At 47.4% G+C, this 23,656-nt stretch overlaps 1 protein-coding gene across 3 annotated transcripts in view; it reads right to left on the bottom strand.

Moving 5' to 3' along the window:
- Nucleotides 1–23,656, bottom strand: part of adam11 (ADAM metallopeptidase domain 11) — a 209,242-nt gene that overhangs the window by 18,726 nt on the left and 166,860 nt on the right. For 2 of the 3 annotated variants that reach the window (XM_085966258.1, XM_085966257.1), the window contains exons 19-25: nt 20,737–20,787; nt 17,864–17,927; nt 14,935–15,034; nt 12,841–12,960; nt 10,309–10,477; nt 6,189–6,306; nt 89–179 (exon numbers count right to left, since the gene is read on the bottom strand). In XM_085966258.1, the coding sequence (XP_085822384.1) occupies nt 89–179; nt 6,189–6,306; nt 10,309–10,477; nt 12,841–12,960; nt 14,935–15,034; nt 17,864–17,927; nt 20,737–20,787 (713 nt within the window). The other variant, XM_085966259.1, reaches the window with a different exon arrangement.

Genomic DNA, 23,656 nt, shown 5'->3' with positions numbered 1-23,656 from the left:
CAGAATCCAAGCACAGAAGCATCTGAGTGTTAACTTCTGAATGGAGTAAAGTAAGAAGCAGTCAGGAAGAGGCATGCTTGTCGCTTACTTAAATCCCCATCCAGTCCCCCCTAGGACAATGGCAGCCACCAGGATGGCGCCTGCGATGGACCCTATAATGATATTGGTACCACTAGGACCTGTGACAAAGGGGAGGGGGGAACGAAACCATGGGAACACACGTCAGAATCAAAGCACGAACTTAATCAGTGAGACATCTCTGCTACCTCTCATGTATTGCTTACTGTAGGCCCGGATGTTTGCATTAAGTAACGTGTCCATTTTGTCACCAAATTTTTCTTTGGAGGACTGTGGAGAAAGAAGCACAAATGTTCAAGCTTAATGGTACTGTAACCAAGTGATAACCCGTGCACATACGAAGAGAAGCCTGAGAAAAGATCACAGGGCTCATCATTGCTCTCCCTATCGGTGAGATAGAGCGACAGGTGCACCACTAATGCTGACTCTGGAGGGGGAGTGGGAGTAGGGAAGGAAAAAAAATACTTGTGGCAATTTCAGGAAAAATCTCCCGGACTCGCTAAGGCACGGTGCACCATTGGGAATAACCCCTCCACCCGCACCCCTCCTCCCCATCTGTTACGTCCCATGTCTTTAGGAACACGGAACTGTATAACAGGACTGGAAAAGATCATCACCGCCCAACCGGCTGCTCCCAAAAGCCAAACACTTCGGGGGTGAGATTCGCCTTGGGCGGTACCGCAAAGCAAGCAATAGCAAATCGGCAGCTCATTTTACACTCGGCCCCATTTGCTGTCGCCATGCAGCCGCGCAGCGCTCTGGAGCTCCTGCGCAGTCGGCTCACCGGCTTTTAAACAGAAAAAAACGCACATGTGCGGCACTTGCCTGGATGAGTGCAGCTCCAACAACATTCAAGAAGCTCGACACCATCCAGGACAAAGCAGCCCGCTTGATTGGCACCCCATCCACCACCATAAACATTCACTCCCTCCACCACCAGCGTACCGTGACTGCAGTGTGTACCATCTACAAGATGCACTGCAGCAACTCGCCAAGGCTTTTTCGGCAGCGCCTCCCAAACCCTCGACCTCTTCCACCTAGAAGGACAAGGGCAGCAGGCACATGGGAACACCACCACCTCCAAGATCCCCTCCAAGTCACACACCATCCTGACTTAGAAGTATATCGCCAATCCTTCATCATCAAAATCCTGGAACTCCCTCCCTGACTGCACTGTGGGAGTACCTTCACCACACGGACTGCAGCGGTTCAAGAAGGCGGCTCACCACCACCTTCTCAAGGGCAATTAGGGATGGGCAATAAATGCTTGCCTTGCCAGCGACACCCACATTCCATGAATGAATAAAAAATCTTTTTTTGAATGGGTCGCGCAGCCCCTTAAAGGGGCCGTGCACCCCCCAAAAGAATTAAAGGGAACTCTGGCTACCACCCAAGCGAATTTCATTCCCTTCATATCCCGCTTTGTCTCTCGTGCATTTCAATTACCCCATGTTAGAAAAGATATCCATCACCCTCTTGAAGTTTATAACCTCCTCTTGTTCTAGTGTCTGCGTTTCCTTATATGATCCATTTTATCTCCACCTAATATTTTCTACCTTCCTCTCTTGCCTGATGCTTGAGTGAAGATCCCTGGGCACTGGTTGTGTTTCTGTATCCCACCCAAGTGCCATTTCTTCACCTGTAAACCTAAACATTGAGTGTCGGCAAGCTATTCAAACACAGGAGCATCCCCATTCTCTCTCAACATTCACATAAGTGCACTTTACAACAGCAACCCCGACTGATTTGCCCCCTGTAAGGTCGCATAAGGTTTCATCGAGTCTCGCATGCAGGCCTCCCCTCCTCTAAATACCCTATAAAATATTGCTAAGATATGAAATTATAGAAAAGTCTCTGGCCTGAAAACCCACTAAGGCCCGAAAACGGGCGGTGCCACCTCGTGCCCGTAAAAAGGTCGCCGGCAGCGCCGTCATTTTGGTGCTGCCTGCTGATCAGAATGGTTGGAGCGCACAGCCTAGCTAGGAACATGCTGGCTCAGGCTGTGCGCTCAGCAGGAGGCCCAATGTAGCGTGGCCGCAGCGTCCCTGGGACGAGGCAGCCTTTTCTTAAAGCAAGGCTGTCATTTTAAAAAACAGCCTCTAAAAAAGTCTCGAGCCTTCTAAAATAAAATAAAACATTTAAAAATAGGCATTCTTTAGCCTTTAGAGTGCAATTGCCTTCTGAAAAAAACCCACTAAAAATAATTCCAAAATGGCAGTCTTCAGCTCTTAAAGCTGAACTGCCTTCTGCATGTAAAAATGGTAAAAGTGCTTCAGCACTAACACAATTGGCTCAACAGGCCAGGGATAGGGCACCCAGGGTCTCGCACGCAGCACTCCAGCTTTGTGCAGGGGGGTCAAAAGTGAAACAGAGGTCGTCTACCCACAGGCGGCCAGGAGGCCCTCTGGAAAGAAGGATGTGGGACCAGATCGCCGAGGCTGTCACTGTCAGCAGTGTCGCCCCTCAGGACCTGACTCCAGTGCCCAAATTATTTTCATGACCTCAGACCAATAGTCAAAGTCAGTGAATGCATCTTCAAAAGCCGTCTCCTACTAACTGCGCCACTAGACTCGCAGACTGCTCAATGCACGACCCCTTCCCCCACCCCCCCATCATTCATTTACCAACAATCTCTACCAAACACGAGGCACACCTCCCATTCCTAGCTTCACCTCACACCTTGGAGGAGACGGTGCAGGCCATTCTTGGCAGGGGCATGGCTGAGTCCTTGGCCAGCGGCGGGGCTGAAAGGATACAAGATGCCGGTATCCTCATATGTTATCCTCTTTCTCACATTCCACTTCCCCCTCATCCCACAATCTCTTCTGATGTACAAGCTGCACATAGTGTAAGTGTGCACCTCTTGCTTTACCGCCCTCCCCTCACCACAACCCTACCCTTGTGCCTTCCTCATTTTAGACACCTAAGAAATCCAGCCTGCCCAGCCAGTGGGTCAACAAGAGGAGGGAGAGGAGAGTGAAGAAGAAGAAGAAACACCGTCACTCGATTTCACACACCCAGCCACTGGCTCCTCAAGGTCGACCAACAAGGGCATCTGCAGTATCCCCCATGGAAAGTCAGCAGCCTTCCACCAGCCATGCTGCAGCCACTGGAGTATCACTGCATGACATCACTAGGATAGGCAAAGCCACACACAAGACAGTCACTAAGGGAATGCACAAGTGTGATGAGTTGATTTCTTGATGTCATATTGGATGCATGCATGGATAAAGTTGGATTGGAACGTTTGCTTTGCGGTGGCTTTTATTTCAGCATCGTGGCCAAGCGGACGCTGTGATGGTCAGTAACAGAGGGAGGGTACGGTGTGGGGCTAATGTTGAAAGGGGAATTGGGGTTGTGGTCACTGGCAATGTTCCCTTTAATTTTTTTTTGGGTGCGCTGTCGCTTTAACGGGGCTTTAACGAGGCCAGCGCTGGCCACGGCAGCGCTATAGTGCTCACCAAAATGGTGGCTTCCATGCCCTGTGCTGGAAGAGAGGCGGATGCCATTTTTGGCAGAAATACAGCGCAAACAGGCGGCGGTAAGGTAGGGAATTTCTCGGCCTGTTTTTTCACATATTGTCAGTTAATACACCTTTACTTTATTTTTTACTCGGAATAATTCTATGCGCAACCTGTGGGCCCTAGTAACTACGAATTCATCTTGTGGAAGGAAGGAATGAATTGCTGTGAAATACTGGAGAAATCCTGTCACCCATTCAATGCTAATTAATTACTAAAGCAAACATATTAGGGTCTACAGTATAACATACTGGGATCTACAAGAACAGGCAATTCTTCATATCAAAAAACATTATATAGAGCATTACCAGTTATCAAAGTGAAGCATGCGGAAAATATAAAAGTGTAAAGGGCAAGTAGAAGAGATCAGCTGCCCATTAGAGCTCGCCATTCTAGGACCCATTTTAAATATCGCTAATATTTTTGTCTCCAACATCCTGTGCGGCAAATTATTACAAACAGTTGAGTACGGTAGCTTAGTGGTTATGTTACTGGACTCGCGGTCCAGAGGCCTGGACTAATGATCCAGAGACGTGAGTTCAAATCCCACCACGGCAGCTGGGGAATTTAAATTCAGTTACTTAAATAAAATCTGGAATAAAAACCTAGTCTCAGTGATATTGTTGTAAAAACCCATCTGGTTCACTAATGTCCTTTAGGGAAGGAAATCTGCCGTCCTTACCCGGTCTGGCCTATATGTGATTCCAGACCCACAGCAATGTGGTCGAATCTGAACCGTGCTCTACAGTTCAAGAAGACAGCTCACCACCACCTTCTCAAGGGCATTTAGGGATGGGCAATAAATGCTGGCATTGCCAGCGATGCTCACATCCCATGAACAAATAAAGATATTTTTCCTAATATCTCTCTTAAATTTACTTTTCAGAAATTTAAATTTACATTCTCTGGTCTTACACTCCTGGCAATATTATAGGTTTACCTGGGTTATAAATAGCTCAGGTGAGGTTCCCCTTGGACAACCTCTTCGAGACTGTAGAGCTCCAGTTTTCTAATCTCTCCTCATAGCTCAGCTCCTTTACACTTGGGATCCAACTTGGACCACTCCTCTGTATCCTGTCCAATGTATGTATGTTTTTACCTCTGGTATAGAGATCAGAACTGAATACAGTAGTTCACGTGTATTCTGACCAGTGCCTGATCTCTGGAGACTTGAGTTCATACTCCCAGCATGGAGCCTTGGTGCTGACAACAAATTGGAGATTCGGGCATCCACTGTCTATGGCTTTCCAATACCTGCTGCCAGCGAGCATGGCTTCCTGTTAGGAGGACAAACTCGGAAGGTTACCCACTTGTGCTCCACTCCTCTGGCTATATATCCCTCCATTCTATTGGCTTTTTTAATTGCTTTGCCACGTTATCTGGCATTGAAAGTGGTTTGCCTACAGTCACTCCCATGCTCCTTTCCAAGTCTCCCTCTCCCAATTCGATGCCATTCATTGTTTACTTATATAGCACTTTTCTAACCAATGCGAAAAACTTTACTGTTACAAGTTTAATTATTTCTCGGCCAAAGCCAAGTTAATAATTTAATACCTCTGGATTTCTTCAGGAACATGAACAAACCACTTCACCGAGGACAGGGCTCGTTGGTTTCAAGTTTCATAGAAACATAGAAGATAGGAGCAGGAGTAGGCCATTCGGCCCCTCAAGCCTGCTCTGCCATTTAATGAGATCATGGCTGATCATCCAAATTCAGTACCCTGTCCCTGCTTTCTCCCCATATCCCTTGATCCCTTTAGCCTTAAGAAATATATCTAACTCCTTCTTGAATATATTTAATGAATTGGCCTCAACTGCCTTCTGTGGTAGAGAATTCCACAGGTTCACCACTCTCTGGGTGAAGAAATTCCTCATCTCTGTCCTAAATGGCTTACCCCTTATCTTTAGACTGTGACCTCTGGTTCTGGACTCCCCCGCCATCGGGAATATCCTTCCTGCATCTAGTCTGTCTAGTCCTGTTAGAATTTTATAAGTTTCAATGAGATCCCCTCTCATTCTTCTAAACTCTAGCGAATATAAGCCCAATCGACCCAATCTCTCCTCATACGTCATTCCTGCCATTCCAGGTATCAGTCTGGTGAATCTTCGCTGCACTCCCTCCATGGCAAGAACATCCTTCCTCAGATAAGGCGACCAAAACTGCACACAATACTCAAGGTGTGGTCTCACCAAGGTCCTGTACAACTGCAGCAAGACATCCTTGCTCCTGTACTCGAATCCTCTCGCTATGAAGGCCAAACCTGTGCTGATCTAAAAATGAATCACACTTTTTATTTGTCGAAGAATAATTGCATTTCTAGCTACAGTTAACTATTTTGCAAAATTGTTTTTAAGAAGTACATTAATGTTTCTGCACTATATTTATTAGCGGCATTTTGATGGAAGCTAAAAGATCCCATTGTGATGGCAGCCATTCATTCAGCAACGGCAACCACGACTTTATAATATGAAGAGGAGGTGTTTAGGTTTCGCGCGTCTACATTTACACACTGCTTCTTGTACAATCTATTTTAAGCAAGGGGTGGATTTTTATAAACTCTGAGAACTGTAAAGGGGGTGCAGACAAACCCTTGTACTGTCCATCCGTATTCCCTGTTGGACTTGGTTCCGGGTACGGGTCATAAACGCTGCAGTCCTTCCCTGTCCAGTCACGGACACATATACATTTCGCCTCATTGCTGCACACCTAATAGTAGAATGCAAACATACAGTAAAATGACATGACCGTTCCATTCAATAAACAACTCCCCCTCCCACCCCCTCAGATCACATCTAAAAGTAGCATACAGCTAATCACGCTTGCAATACATTTTACAACCTTCCATATATATATTTTTAATCACTTTTATAATCAGTCTGAATTGGTTGTTAATCAACATATTAAATGGAGGTGACTATGACACATGCGGCACGATCTTGCCAGCCCTGGGGAGGCGGGTTCGGAGGCTGGACTGCCAGGAAAATGGCAGAATCTGGGGGCGGGTGCCCATCCCGCCTCCGTGCCATCTTCCCAGGAGGCGGGTAGCCGACCCACGCCGGGTCCCGTCTCCTTGGAGGCAGGAAGGGGATTATAGCCACTTAACTGCCTGTTAACAGGTAGTTAACAAACAGGCAGATAAAAGGATTATCCCCATTTTACCCACACAAGTGCGGACTTCCTGAAGGCTCCGAACCCCGCCAGGGTCACCGAGGCGAGTAGTGGGTCTGCGGGGGTTGGAGGGGTGCAAAAGTGCGCTGTGAAGGTAAGTGATGGGTGCAAGTGTGGAGAGGTAAGTATGTGAGGTGAGTGGAAAGTGTTAGTAAAAGTTTATTTACCTTTGTTTCTTCCTGCAAGCTTCAATCGGTGGGTATTGCACCTCCGCGGCAGAGATGACAGATGGCCGTTGCATCAACCATCAAATTTCTGCTAAAGAAAGAGGTTTGATGAGGTCTTGAATTCAAGAACTCATCAAACTACAGAGAATGTCAGTGTTTGACAGCTTCACAGAGCTGTCAAACGATGACAATTCATCTGTCAAAAATTTTCTCGGTTCTCTGTAACCAGCTTTTCCTTAATTGGCCTGCTGAGCCTGCTGGGTGGGTTAACCAGGTCAATCAAGGGAAAATAGCGTGGGTTGGCCAGAAGCTGATGGAGGCGGGACTGAAACCCGACAAGTGGGAGTCCCGCCTCCAAAAGCTCCCCATTGGCAAAATCCAGCCCTAAGGTTACAAATAAAATTTGTCGTTTTATTCGCCCTAAACTTGCACTAAAAACACTAAGTGGATACACGTCTTCTGTATATTAGTGCCAACACATGTGGATGAGGGTGTGTTAATGTGTAGCTGTTTGATGTGTTAACAATTTTGCCCACTTTTTAAAAAATATTTTGGGGAATGATTTGGAACATGTTAAAACTCAGACCATTTTTGGTTTAATAAGGCCTCAATTTCAACTCTCCCCTCCAACTGTCTGGTGGAAACCAGGTAGGGGGAAGCTAAAATGGAGCAGGGTACTAACCCACTCCTTTTCCACACCGAGCTGACTGACTGCAATTTTAAATCGGCGGCGGGGTCCTCTTTAAATATGCAGATCAGGCTCCGATGATGCCATCAGGGCCAGATCCGCTATTTTAACTCGAGGCCTGAGCGGGAGAAGCAGTGGTGGCTCCCCCCGCCAGAGCAAACCTGCCGGGAACTGGATCAAGGGCCAGAAGAGGACGGCCTCCTGCCGCCTGAATTTGGAAGTGAGGCCTAGCAGTGAAGATGTCTCCGGTCCACCGCATGGGCCGATCCCACCCCTGGCGGGGCAGGCTCGAAGGGCCAAATGGCCTACTCCTGCTCCTGTTTCTTCTGAATTAAAATCGAGGCCCAAAGGGCTTGTTAAGCACCAATTACAGGTGAATGTGAAAATTTGCTCAAGCCTGCTTTCCATGCCCGCTATATAAAGGTGGTATTAATATAACAAACAGTTGGCAGAGGTCCAACACAGAGCAGAACATGTTCTAAGTACTGACTTTAGTGTTTGAGTCCGCACAGCGATATCGGTGCACCAGCAAGTCTCACTATGCTGGATTCCGCACCTGTGTTGGGTTTCTCAGGTGCCCTGGAGTGGCCTTTGGAGGTGTGGAAGTTAGCCATCTCCTTCCCACCTGTAGACTCCCCTGTCCTCAATGGGAGTACCGTACAAAAGAGAGCTGTGCTCGGAGGTCACAGGTCTGTGGTGACCCTCTCCCAGCTTCCTAGTGCTCAGTATAAAAGTAGCGATAGGGCTGGTAAATGAAGTTTGTGCAGGGCGGCTGTACGGATTTGTGCTTCGGATCCTCCTCCTGGCCCCCAACCTCCAAATGCAAAGAGGAGCCGGGTAAAAACTTAAAATGTGTGTTCTGTAGATCGGTATAGGTTACCCTGCTCGGAACTGGATAGAGGTCAAACTAATCAGTTCACTGTTCAGACAGGTCGAAGGGCCAGAAATGTCCTGGGAATATTTGCCAGCTTTCCTTCATTACTGCTGTGTGTTTACTTTCATTCTTTTAAATGAAGAAATCAGACATTCCAGATTGAATTGTGTGTTTAAATAAAAAAACTTCACTGGATTACAAAGGGGAGGAAATTATGCTTCAGTTGGACAGAGTCCCATCTGGAGTAGTGAGTTCAGTTTTTGGCACCACAACTCAGGAAGGAGAAGTAGATTCACCAGAATGATACCAGGGCTTAAAGGGTTAAATTAAGAGGACAAGTTGCACAAACTTGGCTTGTATTCCTTTCAGTTTGGCCAGTTGAGGGGTGATCTAATCGAGGTGTTTAAAATATAAAGGGATTCAATAGGGTAGAGACAGAGAAACTAGTTCTTCTGGTGAGAGGGTCCAGAACCAGGTGGGGCATCATTTCAGGAGTGAAATCAGGAAGCACTTTTCCCCCCAGAGGTTGGTGGAAATCTGGAACTCGCTTCCGTAAAAGTCTGTGGATGCTAGGCCAATTAAAATTTTTAGGACTGAGATTGATAGATTTTTGTTAGGTAAGGTTAACAAGGGAGCAAAGGCGGGTAAATAGAGTCGAGGTACAGATCAGCCATGACCTGACTGAATTGTGATTAGGCTCGAGGGGGGTTGAATGGCCTCCTCCCGTTCCTATGGGCATGTTGGATGGGGAGGTGGAGCAGTTGTAGTGGAGACTTCAACAGAATGGCCACAATATTCCAAGTCCCAGCTAGCCTTGTAAGGAGCGGAGCCTCTGTCTGCCCCTTACTTGGTCATTGATGCGGATGCGGAGTTCCCGCATCCTTGGTCCATAATAAAACCCGGCGTATGTCTGACCTTAAACGTATCGGCCTTGAACAGGGTGCAAGTGGACCCCACCATGGGAGGGGATGGTCCAGGCTTGGGAAGCGGCCGGGACTCAGATGATGAGGGCGACTTTTAAAAACATAAGAATTTTTTATGTCGGCCTCCACCCCCCCCCCCCCCCCCCCTTCCTTGGTATTGGGTTCAGAGAAAAGGTTTCTCTAGGGCTGGGCTGTCCCCCCGCCCATCAAATGGAAGGAGGGTGCCGGGTTTTTCGGTTTCGTGGGATGGCGGCATGCAGACGTTTGGCCCATGTATTGGATCTCTGGCTAAGGATGGAGATGGGAATGAGAAGGGGCTGCAGGCAGGCCTGGGACTGGTATAATGAGGACAAAGCTGGATGTTTTGGAACGAAGGACAGGTGCAAATTTACCCTCCACAAAGGGAGGAATGCTGAATGTCTACGCTTCAATCTCATGGGCAAAGAAGCACAGTTATTGTAAAATTACAAAGTATTATCACTTGGGGACGGTGGATTGTCTCGTGTATTTCCTAATTAAGATTTATAGAGTAGGAGATCAAGAAAGAGATTACATGGCTGCTGGGAAGGAGGGGGTGAAAGGGAGGGAGAGAGGAAGTGTCCAGTAAAGATGCTCCGGCCATCATGGTGTGGGGCAGGCTTGACGGACCAGCTGGTTTTCTCCTGCCCGTCAGTTTTGTATGTTCGTAACCCGTGTAACATGAGCAAACAATCTAAGATTTTCTCCTTTGAAGACAGGGTCCGCCGACACAGTTTATGTCTGGCCAATTTGTGTACGTCTCCAGATCTCGTCTGCATGCGACGTGTAGAGGCTTTCATATTCTACTAACATGCAACATTTTGGCAGGACGTACACATTCTATATTGCTGGAAATTCCAATGAACTCACCCCATGGTGAAAGCAGACTTCTCCATTTGTGCTCTGTGGGCAGGAGCTCAGGTTAAAAGCTTGCATCGGTAGGCATTTGTGATCAAGACACATCATGTTGGGTCCACAGGGAGTCCCGTCTTCTACATAACCAAGACTGGTACCGTCATCCAGCACAACATGGCCTCCCCTGAGAACAATGCAATTGCGCTTTAACACCGCACAATGCTGTTTTACCCCTTTTTGATTGCAGTAAATTAAGTGTAGACTTCTTAAAAAGATCCCTGCCACTTTTTCCCCTCCTCTCCTGAAGGCCTGGGGTCTGATGCTATGGATTCAAGATGTCCTCCTCACCCAAATGCCCAACTTTCTTTTGTGATTCCGGGCACGGCGTTTCAGCCGGCTATTCAACCACGTAGAGCATCACAGCTGAGCCAACTGTGGTCCACACACCTGCATTTCAAGCAGGGATTGCTGGAGAGTGATCAGAAGTGGGAACCTGGGCAACTACTCCCTCCCGAACCCAGGGCCAACGAGACAAATTGGAGCGCCACAACCGGTTGAGAGCAGCTAACTGAGCATCGGCGAGTCATCAAAGCCGAGATCTCAAAGCTGAGACCTTTCCAGTGTAAGGTGCAGCTTCTTGCTGCCCCAATCAGCTGAGCCATTGCAAGAGTCACACCTAAGATTAAGCTGTTGCTCCGGGGTGCGGTAGCATAGTGGTTATGTTACTGGACTAATAATCCAAGAAGCCTAGACCAATGATCCAGAAGGCATGAATTCAAATCCCACCACAGCAGTTAGGGAATTTAATTTCAGTTAAATAAATCTGGAATTAAAAAGCTAGTATCAGTAATGGTGACCATGAAACTACTGGATTGCTGTAAAAACCCATCTCGTTCACTAGTGTCTTTTCAGGAAGGAAATCTGCCACCCTTACCCGGTCTGGCCTATATGTGACTCCAGCCCCACAGCCCCTCTGAAATGGCCTAGCAAGCCACTCGGTTGTATTCAAGATGGCGGCTCACCACCACCTTCTCGAGGGCAATTAGGGATGGGCTTTGCCGGCGACGTCCACATCCCATGAATGAATTTAAAACACTTTTTTAAATGAATGCAGAAGCAAGGTTCAGCTGTGTCAGCCTGTGGCTCAGTTGGTAGCACCCTCGCCTCTGAGTCAGAAGGTTGTGGGTTCAAATCCCACTCCAGGGACTTGAGCACATAAAGCTTAGGTTGACACTCCCAGTGCAGTGCTGAGGGAGTGCTGCACTGTTGTAGGTGCCGTCTTTCGGATGAGACGCTAAACCGAGGTCCCGTCTGCTCCCTCAGGTGGACGTAAAAGATCCCATGGTACTATTTCGAAGAAGAGTAGGGGAGTTATCCCCGGTGTCCTGGGGCCAATATTTATCCCTCAACCAACATAACAAAAACAGATTGCTGTTTGTGGGAGCTTGCTGTGCGCAAATTGGCTGCCACGTTTCCCACATTACAACAGTGACTGCACTTCATTGGCTGTAAAGCGCTTTGAGACGTCTGCTGGTCGTGAAAGACGCTACAGAAATGCAAGTCTTCCTTTCTTTTTCGAAGTGTCACACTATTTTGAGGAAACACAAAATAATCTTGGCACAAATATATCTGAGAAGCTTCTGTTTAGAACAAAGCAAACTTTTAACCAGAATATTGATTTAGTTTGAAAAATATTAGTTGACTAGTTTGTTATTTCTTTATAAAATGTTATCTCTGATCTTGATAACAGTAGCACAGACAATCTGATCTAAAAACTCTTTCAGCTATATTTTCTTCTCTTTGGAGAAATTTTTATTTAAAACAATCTGCAAACAGAATGACAAGTGCGTGCTAGCTTTCTACGTGCCACAGTGCCCAGTATGAGTTCATAGGTTATAATAATATCAAAGGCACTTAAAATCACGCTGGCCATTCTGGGAAACAGCTGCCAATATTCATGCAGCTGGTGTCGACCCACTATCCAGATGGACGGAACCGTGGGACACACGCAACATAAAGAACCGACACCTCATCACTGACCCAACAGCAGAGGTTCCTGGCTTCGACCGCCCTCGAAGACAATGGACGGCGCTCAACCCAATCCGCACAGGGCACGGACGATGCGGCCACCCGCTCCATAAGTGGAAGATGAGGGACGACCCGGAGTGTGACTGTGACCATGAGTCCCAGACCATGGAACACATCACATCAACCTGCCCACTGAGATCTGTTGTGGGAGGCACCTCATTTCTCCACTCGGCATCTCAGGAGGACATCGAATGGAGAGCCAAACTAGACATCCCATTATAAGCTTTTCCCATCATGTGAAACCACAAAATATCATAGGCAATAAATCTAGCTAATGATCCTTTAGCATTCTTTGAGAGGGGCTTTCGGAAATTCTACCAACTGTTTTTTTTGGTTATGGAAGGTCAAACGACATGAACCTTGCTCAGTTACTGTGTCTTAAAATAATTGCGTTTAATGTTCAGCACTGTCACTGGATCACTGTACTTGTTACTTAAGTCAGTGGAGTCGGATTGTTACCTGCAATCCATGTACTTGTTTTGATGGTATAAAACCATGCTGGTAATGTCCCCATTGAGGTCCCCATGTCTTGGAGGCTGAGTGATATTGGAACAAAAAAGATAACCACAAAGAACATCCCTACATAAAACAGGGAGAATTCAGTTACTAACCTTTGAAAGAAATCCCAATTAACATTCAAGATGGTACTTTCAGCCAGTGACTAATCATGCACATGTGTATTAAATTATCCTAAATCAATGTAGAAAGGCAGAGTTCACTATACAACTAAACACAGCGGAAAACATTCCCAATATCAGCCAAATTGTGCTTTTCGTAAAAAATTGTTTTTGAAATTTCACAGAGCCTAGGTAACAACACACAACAAATTCTGTCATTTCAGACAAGACAATTGCAGAGGAGGTCTCGATAAACAAACATGAAACCCCTGCTGGAAAGATGTTGGACGAGACTTGATTGAGGTCGGCTGTCATGCACAGCCTCCTGAAAATCACTGGCCCAAATCTTGTTGGAGCAGGGCGTCTCGCGGCTTGCGCGGTTAGTCAGACTTTTTCCTGCAACCTTCAGCTCAATAGGTTTTTGCGCAGCGAGGGCAACGGGGCATCTGGGACATTAGTGAACGACAGGACCAGCACTATATCTCCTTAAGCGATGAGATTTAAGAATTAAGAAACAGAAACGATGGAGAAGGAGGGTGAATTACAGTCAAATCAGGTACAGAAAGAGAAATAAAGAGAGGGAAATAAAAATTGGATTGAGAGAGAGAAAAGATACAGAAGGGAAAAGTAAGAAAAAAGTGTAAAAATGTAAAATTTGACATTTTAAAATCTCCAACAACAATTTACTACATGCAGAAATGAGACTCAACAGTTTAATTTGTTCCCTTTCTGGATCAAGAGAGGTTGATTGGCATTGCATTAACAATTATCATGTCATTAAAAGGGTACTTACAGTATTAAGTACCAGCTCTAAAATCGGGCAGCGAGTTTAATGTGTAAATCAAGCAAGCTCTTAAAGATAACGGGGAGGTCGAGGGTGAGCCACCATTTGCGCGAAGCTAACGGCGGAGCAGTGTAAATCGACCAGCAAGTTATGGCGATTCTCAACTCGCGGCTTATCCCTTCTTCACCTGAACTCGCTGGCCGATATGCGCATTAGTAATGGCACGCATCGTGAACCCGCCGGTATCTTTGCAGCAAGATTTGGACCAATTATGGGCTTGCACATTAAGAATGAATACTTGGGGCCAGGTATTGCAGCGCTACAAAGGCAGTGTCTTCAGGAGAGAAGGGGGACATTGAAAATGGAAGCACTTTGGTGAGCTGCAGTACACTGGTACTTGGAACCTTCAGAATCTGATCTGCATGAATAGACGTGGATGCAATTTGATCCAGATGATTGAAAGATGAGAACAACAGGGAAGTGGATAGTGGGCCAGATATTCTCCTATTGCACTTGGGATGCTGCACATAGGATAAAACACCAGTAATATTTAAATTAATATGCAATAAAAGGAAAGCCTGCCTCGGTAGGTGGAACGAGGGGAGCACCTGTATAAACCGAGGATGCAGGGAGTAAGGTCAGGTGTTGGAAGTTTTACTTTTTCCAGAGGACGATTGGCTTGTGGAGCAAGATTCCGAAGGAGGGAGTGAAGACTAATTCCTTACAAGAAGGCAATAGATGGACCTTCTGGAAAAAGAGGTGGTTACAGTATGTGAAAGGTGAGAGCAAATCATTCTGGTGAAGAATTAATGGTTTTTGGGACCACCTAGGGCTTGGAGAATTTTGTTGATAGAGGATCCTCAGTTGGCTACAGGTCTCGTTTTATTGCCTCTCCCGGGAGCTGGAGGGTTAGCTACAGTTGCTACATTGGGATGGAATCAGCCGAAGGATTGGGGGGGGGGGGGGATGTGTGTGAGCTGGTTTGGATCTGTTGGCCTTCTCTTGTCCTGGATGCACAGACACAAACACAAGTACGTAAAAGAAAAAGGAAGAAACACAAACTGACGAGAACAGTAGTGCAGCAAAAGCAAAAAAATAAATCATAAAAGGCCACTGCACGTCAGTGAGATTGGCCGAATGGTTGCTACTTACTGCTTGCTGCACTGAAGCCAGTTTTGGTCCGCTTTGCCACAGTTTCCCTTTTCAGTCCCTTCAACATTCAGCTTTTCATAACAGAAGCGATCCGCAGAACCTTAAACAAAAAGCAAATGTTTCGTTTTCTATTTTTTTCCACTTGACTTCAAAGTACAGGAAACTTTGTGATATCCGGCACCGACGGGACCGAGCTGTTGCCGTCCCATCAAAACTGCCGGACAAACCAGCGCTAATGTTGAAACATACGGAGCTTGCTCCGTATCTGGCAACAAAACCTGTTGCTTAGCAACAGCTTCTAAACAGTCGGCTGTACCTTGCAAGTGTCTCTGTAGCTTAGCAACTGCTTCAGCGAGACCTTGCAGAGCCTGACTGGTGAAAAAAAAGCAACGAAAAGAAAAAAAACCTAACGAAACGGCTCCTGATTTTTGCCGGTGGATCGAGCATTCCGGACAGTTAACCTCCGGATAAACCAAAGTTTCCTGTATTTCCTTAGCTCCACTGTGCTTATACTCGCTGCTAGGACAACACATTTTAATAACCAGTGTTGGGGGGGGGGGGGGGGGGGGTGGGACACTGGGACAGAAAGAAGGATTTGTGTTAATGAGCTTCAATTTTTAAAAAAATTACCAGCACATCTTTCGTGGCATTGCTCATGGGGAGTCAGAGGTTATATTGCTGCAGAGTCAAGGAATGCTGGGAGGAATGCATAGCCAATGTTCCCCGTGTGCGGCCCCTTTAAAGGGCTGCGTGGCCCATTCACAGTTTCGCACATGCATGAAATTTAACAATGGAAAAGCCGGGCAGAGATCCAGGGAACGTTGTACATAGCCCCACTGAGAGTGTTCAGAAATATGGGGTACGGCAACATAGTGGTTATGTTACTGGACTAGCATTCCAGAGGCCTGGACTAATGATCTTCATTCAGTAGATGCGAGTTCAAATCCCACCACAGCAGCTGGGGAATTAAAAAGCTAGTGTCAGTAATGGTAACCATGAAACTACTGGATTGTCATTATAAACCCATCTGGTTCACTAATGCCCTTTAGGGAAGGAAATCTGCTGTCCTTACCCGGTCTGGCCGATATGTGACTCCAGACTCACAGCAATGTGGTTGACTCTTAACTGCCCTCTGAAATGGCCTCACAAGTCACTCAGTTGTACACAACTGTCTATGAAAAAGTCAGCACTGTGGGAGCACCTTCACCACACGGACTGCAGCGGTTCAAGAAGGCAGCTCACCGCCACCTTCTCAAGGGGCAATTAGGGATGGGCAATAAATGCCAGCCTTGCCAACAATGAATGAATCAAAAAGAAAAGTTTGTAATGCAAGACATCTCCCAGCAGCAATGATGTAAATCCTCTTCCGGTTGGATCCGGGAAAATGTATAAATAGGGTTTTCGAAATATATTTAGAGCAAATTCATCGGCGCTTCATTTGTTTATTTTATTGTTAGCTTTAGCTGGCTGGTCATAGTTGATTGGTTGATTTTGTGTGTTCTTAGCAGTTTATGATACCCGTCTTCTCTGCTTTCAATTGGTACGTTTCCTACCTATCTGGTTATGATTTATTGATGTGTTATGAATATGAAAATTGAACCAGGTCCAAGTGTGACACAGAAATTTGTGAGGTGTGACGCCTAAAGCATGGCACGCCAAGTGTGATAGATGTAACGTGCTGTGGATGTAATTTAAAAAATATAAACGCTAGTAGATCTCCTGTGGGTTGGGGCTCGCTGTCCCGTTGGGGATGGGCAGGTGCTGGGGTGTAGAAATCGGGGAGGGATGCACATCTTGAGTGAAGTCGTTTGGAACGGAGTTTGGAACAGTTTTACCCAAAGACAATGTTTCGCAATTGGTTACTAGGCAAACTTTGACTACTTCCTCCACTTTGTGTGATACATTCCGTGATTGCAGAGCCAACATTCATTGCTTAACAAAACTCAAATATTCCACACAATAAAATCTTTCAAAAAGTTTCATAAAATGGTAGCCACAAATTAAAAGTATTCCTATTATTTTCTATAAAATTATGAAATTAATCATTGGCCCAGAAATTCAGGTCTCCACGGGTGAGTACGCACGGGGTACTCACCCGTAGGCCCAATGGAAGTGCCGGTTTCCTGCATGCACTGCTCATGCGCGGGTAATCGGCACTTCCGTTCCCTGAAAGAAGGGGTTCAGAGTTCGAACGCGTGCGCGGGAGAGGCTGCGCGTGCGCATCGAACTTAGGTTTTTTTTGCAGGTTTTCCCGGGAGGGTAAGTCTGCAGAAGTTAGACATGTAAAAAGTAAGGCCTGCTTTTTACAAGGTAAGTGGTGAATTAATTAAAATTAAAAAAAAATTTCCACAGGTTTATTATTTTTAAATACTTAAGTTTATTTTTAGCCCCATTAGAAAATAACATTATTTTTTTCAAAAATTTAAATTATTCTTTAAAATAGTTATTTCATGTAATTTATAGTTTATTTAAAAAATGTGATGTTTTCAAAAATTTATTTGAAGATTTAGTGATGTTTTGGGGCCCGTAGTATTTCTAAGTTTTGACAGCTCTTCCTGTCAAACTTATGAGTGGGCATTTCCCTGCTCCGATTGGCTCCCCATGGCCCACGTGATCCCAGGGGACGCATCAAACTAACTGCGCCCCTGGGATACGCAAGCACTGCGCGCCGGCAGCTGGAGCAGGCCCCGGATCGGAATTCCACGGGGGCCCACAGCACAACGGCCGGCGCGCTAGGTAAGTGCAGGTCGGGGGCTTGCACCCGCAGGAAGCCCCCGACCCGAATTTCTGGGCCATTGTCTTTTTGTCTCCTTTTATTAATACATACTATCCATTTGCTTTACTTAGTTCAATACTGAAAGGAGATCCAGACAGGAACTGATTGGATTCCCTCCTCTTTAATCGATGGGTAGTGAGCAAGCTTACTTACTATGACCCCAGATGTAATTGCACTGCCCGTCTCTGGTTTGACATCTGCCACCATAGCAACGACCCTGAAAACAGAAACGCAGCAAGGTAAAGCAGGATTGGAGGATAGCTATAGGTACCGACAGCAACAACAACAACTTGTACTTATATAGCGCCTTTAAATGTAGTAAAACATCCCAGGGCGCTTCACAGGAGCGATTATCAAACAAAATGTAACACTGAGCCACACAAGGAGATATTAGGGCGGAGGTCAAAGAGGTAGGTTTTAAGGAGCTTCTTAAAAGGAGGAGAGGTAGAGAGGCGGAGAAGATTAGGGAGGGAATTCCAGAGCTTAGGGCCTAGGCAGCTGAAGGCCCGGAGCGATTAAAATCATGGATGTTCAAGTGGCCAGAATTAGAGATACTAAAGGAGGAAACTGTAGCAGGGGAAGTACTTTTAATATAAAACACCCCTCCCCCATATCCCCAAACCCAAGCAGTGTTCAAAATAACTTAAAAATCTCCCATCTCCAGTTCTGTTTTATGGCCCTGTGGAGACCTACGATTTCAGCTTTCCCTTCCTTGGCAGGGAGCCTCTCTGTTGCTGTTACCGATAGGAGTTTCAGTGAGCGATGCCACATGGAAGCTTAGAGGTGGGCATTCAGATCAGTCTGCATGACAATCAGGAGGGCTCCAAGCCTGTGTAAACTCAGTGCCAGATGGATGCACAGCAGTAACCTGATTTTTTTTCTTCTGGCTCAATCATCTTCCAGTTGGCACCCAACACCAGAGTGGGCACCAATTGCAATCAATCAGGGTGTCACATGATGATGACACCAACTGTGTGTTGCACAACTGCTTAAACCTCATTTGGATCAAACTGCATCTGAATGTATTTCTTTTTTAAATCAGCCTCCAGGATCCAAAATTAGCATGAATGGGAACTAATTAAAAGGGCACTGGCTGCGTTTATTAGCAACACAAGTGGGTTATACCATATTTCTGATTGGTCCCCTTTGAGGACAAGACACACCCAACAGGTTGTCTGGAATGTGTAATTTGATCCTGCCTGCTGTAGACAACCCTGTAATGTGTACTTGAATCAGTCTTGTCAGGCAGCCTACAGATAGTGGAGCTGTAGTTAGCTTTGTGAAAATCCTCTGTTATCTAGTGTTCTGCAATTGTATTTATAGTTGTCCTTGGCTGGTAAAATAAAAGACTTCACACTCTAATTAGTGGGCTAGTTACTTCTTTGGAGTTTTATGTATTTTTCCCTTCTGGAAGTGATAAAAATTCTTTAATTCAGAATGAAGGCCTCAAGGTCAAGACTAAAACTTTAAGGAACAAGTTCCTGACCTTCTCCCTCCGAGTTCCTGACCTTCCCACCCCCTCACCCCGAGCTCATGACCTTCTCACCTCTCCCCCTCCGATCCTCTGTCCTCCCCCCTCCGATCCTCTGTCCTCCCCCCTCCGATCCTCTGTCCTCCCCCCTCCGATCCTCTGTCCTCCCCCCTCCGATCCTCTGTCCTCCCCCCTCTGTCCTCCCCCCTCCGATCCTCTGTCCTCCCCCCTCCGATCCTCTGTCCTCCCCCCTCCGATCCTCTGTCCTCCCCCCTCCGATCCTCTGTCCTCCCCCCTCCGATCCTCTGTCCTCCCCCCTCCGATCCTCTGTCCTCCCCCCTCCGATCCTCTGTCCTCCCCCCTCCGATCCTCTGTCCTCCCCCCTCCGATCCTCTGTCCTCCCCCCTCCGATCCTCTGTCCTCCCCCCTCCGATCCTCTGTCCTCCCCCCTCCGATCCTCTGTCCTCCCCCCTCCTGATCCTCTGTCCTCCCCCTCCTGATCCTCTGTCCTCCCCCCTCCGATCCTCTGTCCTCCCCCCTCCGATCCCCTCTCCTCTCCCCACTCCGATCCCCTCTCCTCTCCCCACTCCGATCCTCTCTCTTCTCCCCCCTCCGATCCTCTCTCTTCTCCCCCCTCCGATCCTCTCTCTTCTCCCCCCTCCGATCCTTTCTCTTCTCCCCCCTCCGATCCTCTCTCTTCTCCCCCCTCCGATCCTCTCTCTTCTCCCCACTCCGATCCTCTCTCTTCTCCCCACTCCGATCCTCTCTCTTCTCCCCCCTCCGATCCTCTCTCTTCTCCCCCCTCCGATCCTCTCTCTTCTCCCCCCTCCGATCCTCTCTCTTCTCCCCCCTCCGATCCTCTCTCCTCTCCCCCGTCCTCTCCCCCCTCCAATCCTCTGTCCTTCCCCCTCTGATCCTCTGTCCGCCCCCCCAATCCTCTCTCCTCTTTCCCCTCTGATCCCCTCTTCTCTTTCCCCTCTGATACTCTCTCCCCCCTCCGTCCCCCTGTCCTCTTTCCCCTCTGATCCCCTGTCCTCTCCTTCGCCAACCCACTCTCCTCTCCGATCCTTTCTCCTCTCCCCTCTCTGAGCTCCTCTCCCCCAAGTTCCTCTCCTCTCCCCCAAGTTCCTCTCCTCTCCCCCCCACCCTCTGAGCTCCTCTCTCCCTTCCGGTCCCCTGACCTTCCCCACAGGGAAGAAAGCACGGTTGAGGCCGCAGCCCTGTGGCTAGGCGCGTGTGCGTTGGGAACCTCCGGTGCACATGCACAGCCGTGTCATCGGGAGGAACGGGATGGACAGAAAATCAGTGGAAAAAGGAGGGAAAAAATGACCAAGAACCCAAACAACATCTTTGAGTAAACATGAGTATTTTCAAGACAAATGGATTTTAGGAGAGGAACTGAAACATGAAGAGTCATTTAAGAGGGATCCATAGGAGGGCCGCTGTGGCTCCTAGAACCACAGGGTTGAGTGAATGGCTTCAGAAAAAGAAAATTGAAAACCCTAAAGGAGCTGAGACTTTGGACTTACTGTGATGTACAAAGAATGCACATTACCTGTTCATTGTCACAATAGTAGCCATCCAGCTTGTGAACATTCCAGGGGCACTAGAGAGAGACAAAGCATGACATCAATTAGGCCATCTTTTATGTTGCTATCGAGATTTCACCGTCTTGGTGAGCTTGTTTGGACTCTTTCTCCCACTCTGCCCTAAAGGAGGAACAGGTAGGAATTCGGTAGATGGGAGGTACCACTACTCTAGACAGTAATATTCTTATCACACAGACAGATCAGAAAGGTTCTTTAATCACCCTTTCACCTCCCTGCATGCACATCATTCTCATGAATTCCTTCACATTTTCTCCATCTCGGTAAGTGTCCAAACTCATTAAATTACCCAGCATATAGGTCACAGGATTGCAACAGAGTATTTCAATATAAGTTAAGAGTCTCTTAGATATTGCTAACAAGCCTGAGGAAGTTATAAGGAAAGACTTGCAAAGCTGAACTTGTTTGCACTGGAGAAAAGATGGAGGGATGGACACAATAATATCTTTAAAATATCCAGAGGTATAGATGATAAATATGTAAGCAGGCTTGGAGAGATGCTGCAGAACTAAAAGATACCGATTTAAAATTTAAAGGCCTCAAGTGAAATTAATTTTTTTCTTCCTCCGCAGGGCAGCAAAAGTAGTTGTCTCAGATAAATACTCGGTAGGGAACTGGATTGGAAGTTATGTGGCTAAGTATAGACTGCTGACCTGCAGTCCCCCAACCTGAATTTCAAATCCTTGGCCTAGAAATTCATTAAGGCGCCGGCAGCTTTGCGGCCAGTTACCGCCTAAAGAGGGCTTCTGCGCCAATACAAGAGTTTGCGCTGATATTCAGCGCAGCGGTAATGGCGGCGGTAGCCGTTAGCGCTGCGCCGGCACCGATGACGTCATCGGTGTGTGCAGTGCCCCGGTTCCGCCCCGATACCGGCCCGATCCCCATATTTAGTTGCGGCCGCCTCTTCCGCAGCGGCCACAAACAGCGACCAGAAAACGGGGCCGTACTGTAGCCTTAGTGGGGCGCTTTTTCGGCGGCCGCCTGCCCGCACCTCCTTCCCCGGCCTCCTCCACCCCCCCCCCCCCCCCGGTGGCATTGCCGGCTGCTTTCCGCGAACCCGGCACTTCTCCGTGGTGCCGGGCTCATTTGCCGGCACTATCCAGCGGCGATCTCCCCGTGGCAGGCACCTCCCCCTTAAGAGGAGGAGGCCTGCAGTACCGCAGCCTGCCGCTCTGCAGCGGGTGGCGCAGCGGCGCCTAGAGCGCTGAAATTCAGTTTCAGCGCCCCAAGCGGGGGCGGGCACACCCTGGAATAGCGCCCGGTTCCGACTTGGGGTGCAAAAACTGAATTATCTGACGGTCGCAACTGGCTCCGCGCCCAGCGCTAACTTTTGGGCGCTAGCCAGCTGGCGGGGCCATAGTGAATTTCTAGGCCCTTGTCTTCAAGTCTCTCATGACTTTGCCCCACCCTATCTCTACAATCTCTTCCAGTCTTGTATTCCTTCCCAGACCCTTTACTCCTGTGACTCTGGCCTTTTGTGCATTCTCCCTCTACCATCAGTGGCTCAGTGGGCAGCACCCTCGCCTCTGAGTCAGAAGGTTGTGGGTTCAAGTCCCACTCCAAAGACTTGAGCACAGAAATATCTTGGCTATCACTCCAGTGTAGTGCTGAGGGAGTGCGGCACTGTCCGCTAGATGCCATCTTTTGGATGAGATGTTAAAACGAGGCCCCGTCTGCTCTCTCAGGTGGATATAAAAGATCCCAGGGCACTATTTCGAAGAGGAGCAGGGGAGTTCTCCCCGGTGTCCTGGCCAATATTAATCCCTCAATCAACATCTAAAACAGATTATCTGGTCATTCTCACATTGCTGTTTTGTGGGAGCTTGCTGTGCGCAAATTGGCTGCTGCGTTTCCTACATTACAGCAGTGACTACACGCCAAAAAGTACTTAATTGGCTGTAAAGCACTTTGGGACATCCGGTGGTCGTGAAAGGCGCTATAGAAATGCAAGTCTTTTCTTTTCTTTTCTCACCTCATCATTAATAGCTGCCTTGGCCGTACTTTCTTCCTTCCCAAAGCCCCTTTGCTTCTCTATTCCCTTTCACCTTTAAAAACCATCTCAAAACCTGTCTTTTCAATCAAGCTTTCAGTTACACCTCCTAACTCTCCCACAGTGTCTCGCCGCGTTCCTTTCTTTTTAATATTCCCCCCAACCTATGTGATGTGTCTTTGGGTGTTTTCTCTGTTAACAACACTTTATAATTGCAAGTTGTTGCTGCTTTGGTGATCAGGCACTGTACTGTCTGTGGAATGCAGTAGACTAGGGTTGGATCGTGGAAATTGCTTCATTAATGCTGGAGATCGGAGAATACTTATACAAAACCTTCCCCCGGGAGATTACATAGGCAGAGCGGAGAGCACACTAGAGTAGATGGTACATGTGATAGGCCTCCTGTCATTTGATGCCTAAACCTAGATAACAGGCCTGAAATCAAAGCAAGACTTGCATTTATATAGCGCCTTTCATGACCACTGGACGTCTCAAAGCACTTTACAGCTAATGAAGTACTTTTGAAGTGGAGTCACTGTTGTTATGTGGGGAACCCGGCAGCCAATTTGCGCACAGCAAGCTCCCACAAACAGCAATGTGATAATGACCAGATAATCTGTTTTTGTTATATTGGTTGAGGGATAAATATGGGCCCCAGGACACCGGAGCTAACTCCCCCTGCTCTTCTTTGAAATAGTGTCCTGAGATCTTTTACGCCCACCTGAGAGAGCAGACGGGGCCTCGGTTTAACGTCTCATCTGAAAGACGGTACCTCTGACATTGCAGCACTCCCTCAGCACTGCACTGGAGTGTCAGCCTAGATTTTTGTGCTCAAGTCTCTGGAGTGGGGACTTGAACCCACAATTTTCTGACTCAGA

Source organism: Somniosus microcephalus, chromosome 24, assembly GCF_052327205.1.
Source record: "Somniosus microcephalus isolate GS21.2 chromosome 24, FLI_Smic_1.0, whole genome shotgun sequence".
Lineage (NCBI taxonomy): Eukaryota > Metazoa > Chordata > Chondrichthyes > Squaliformes > Somniosidae > Somniosus > Somniosus microcephalus.
Note: the sequence above shows the minus strand (reverse complement) of the source record. Positions and strands in the feature narration are given on the sequence as shown.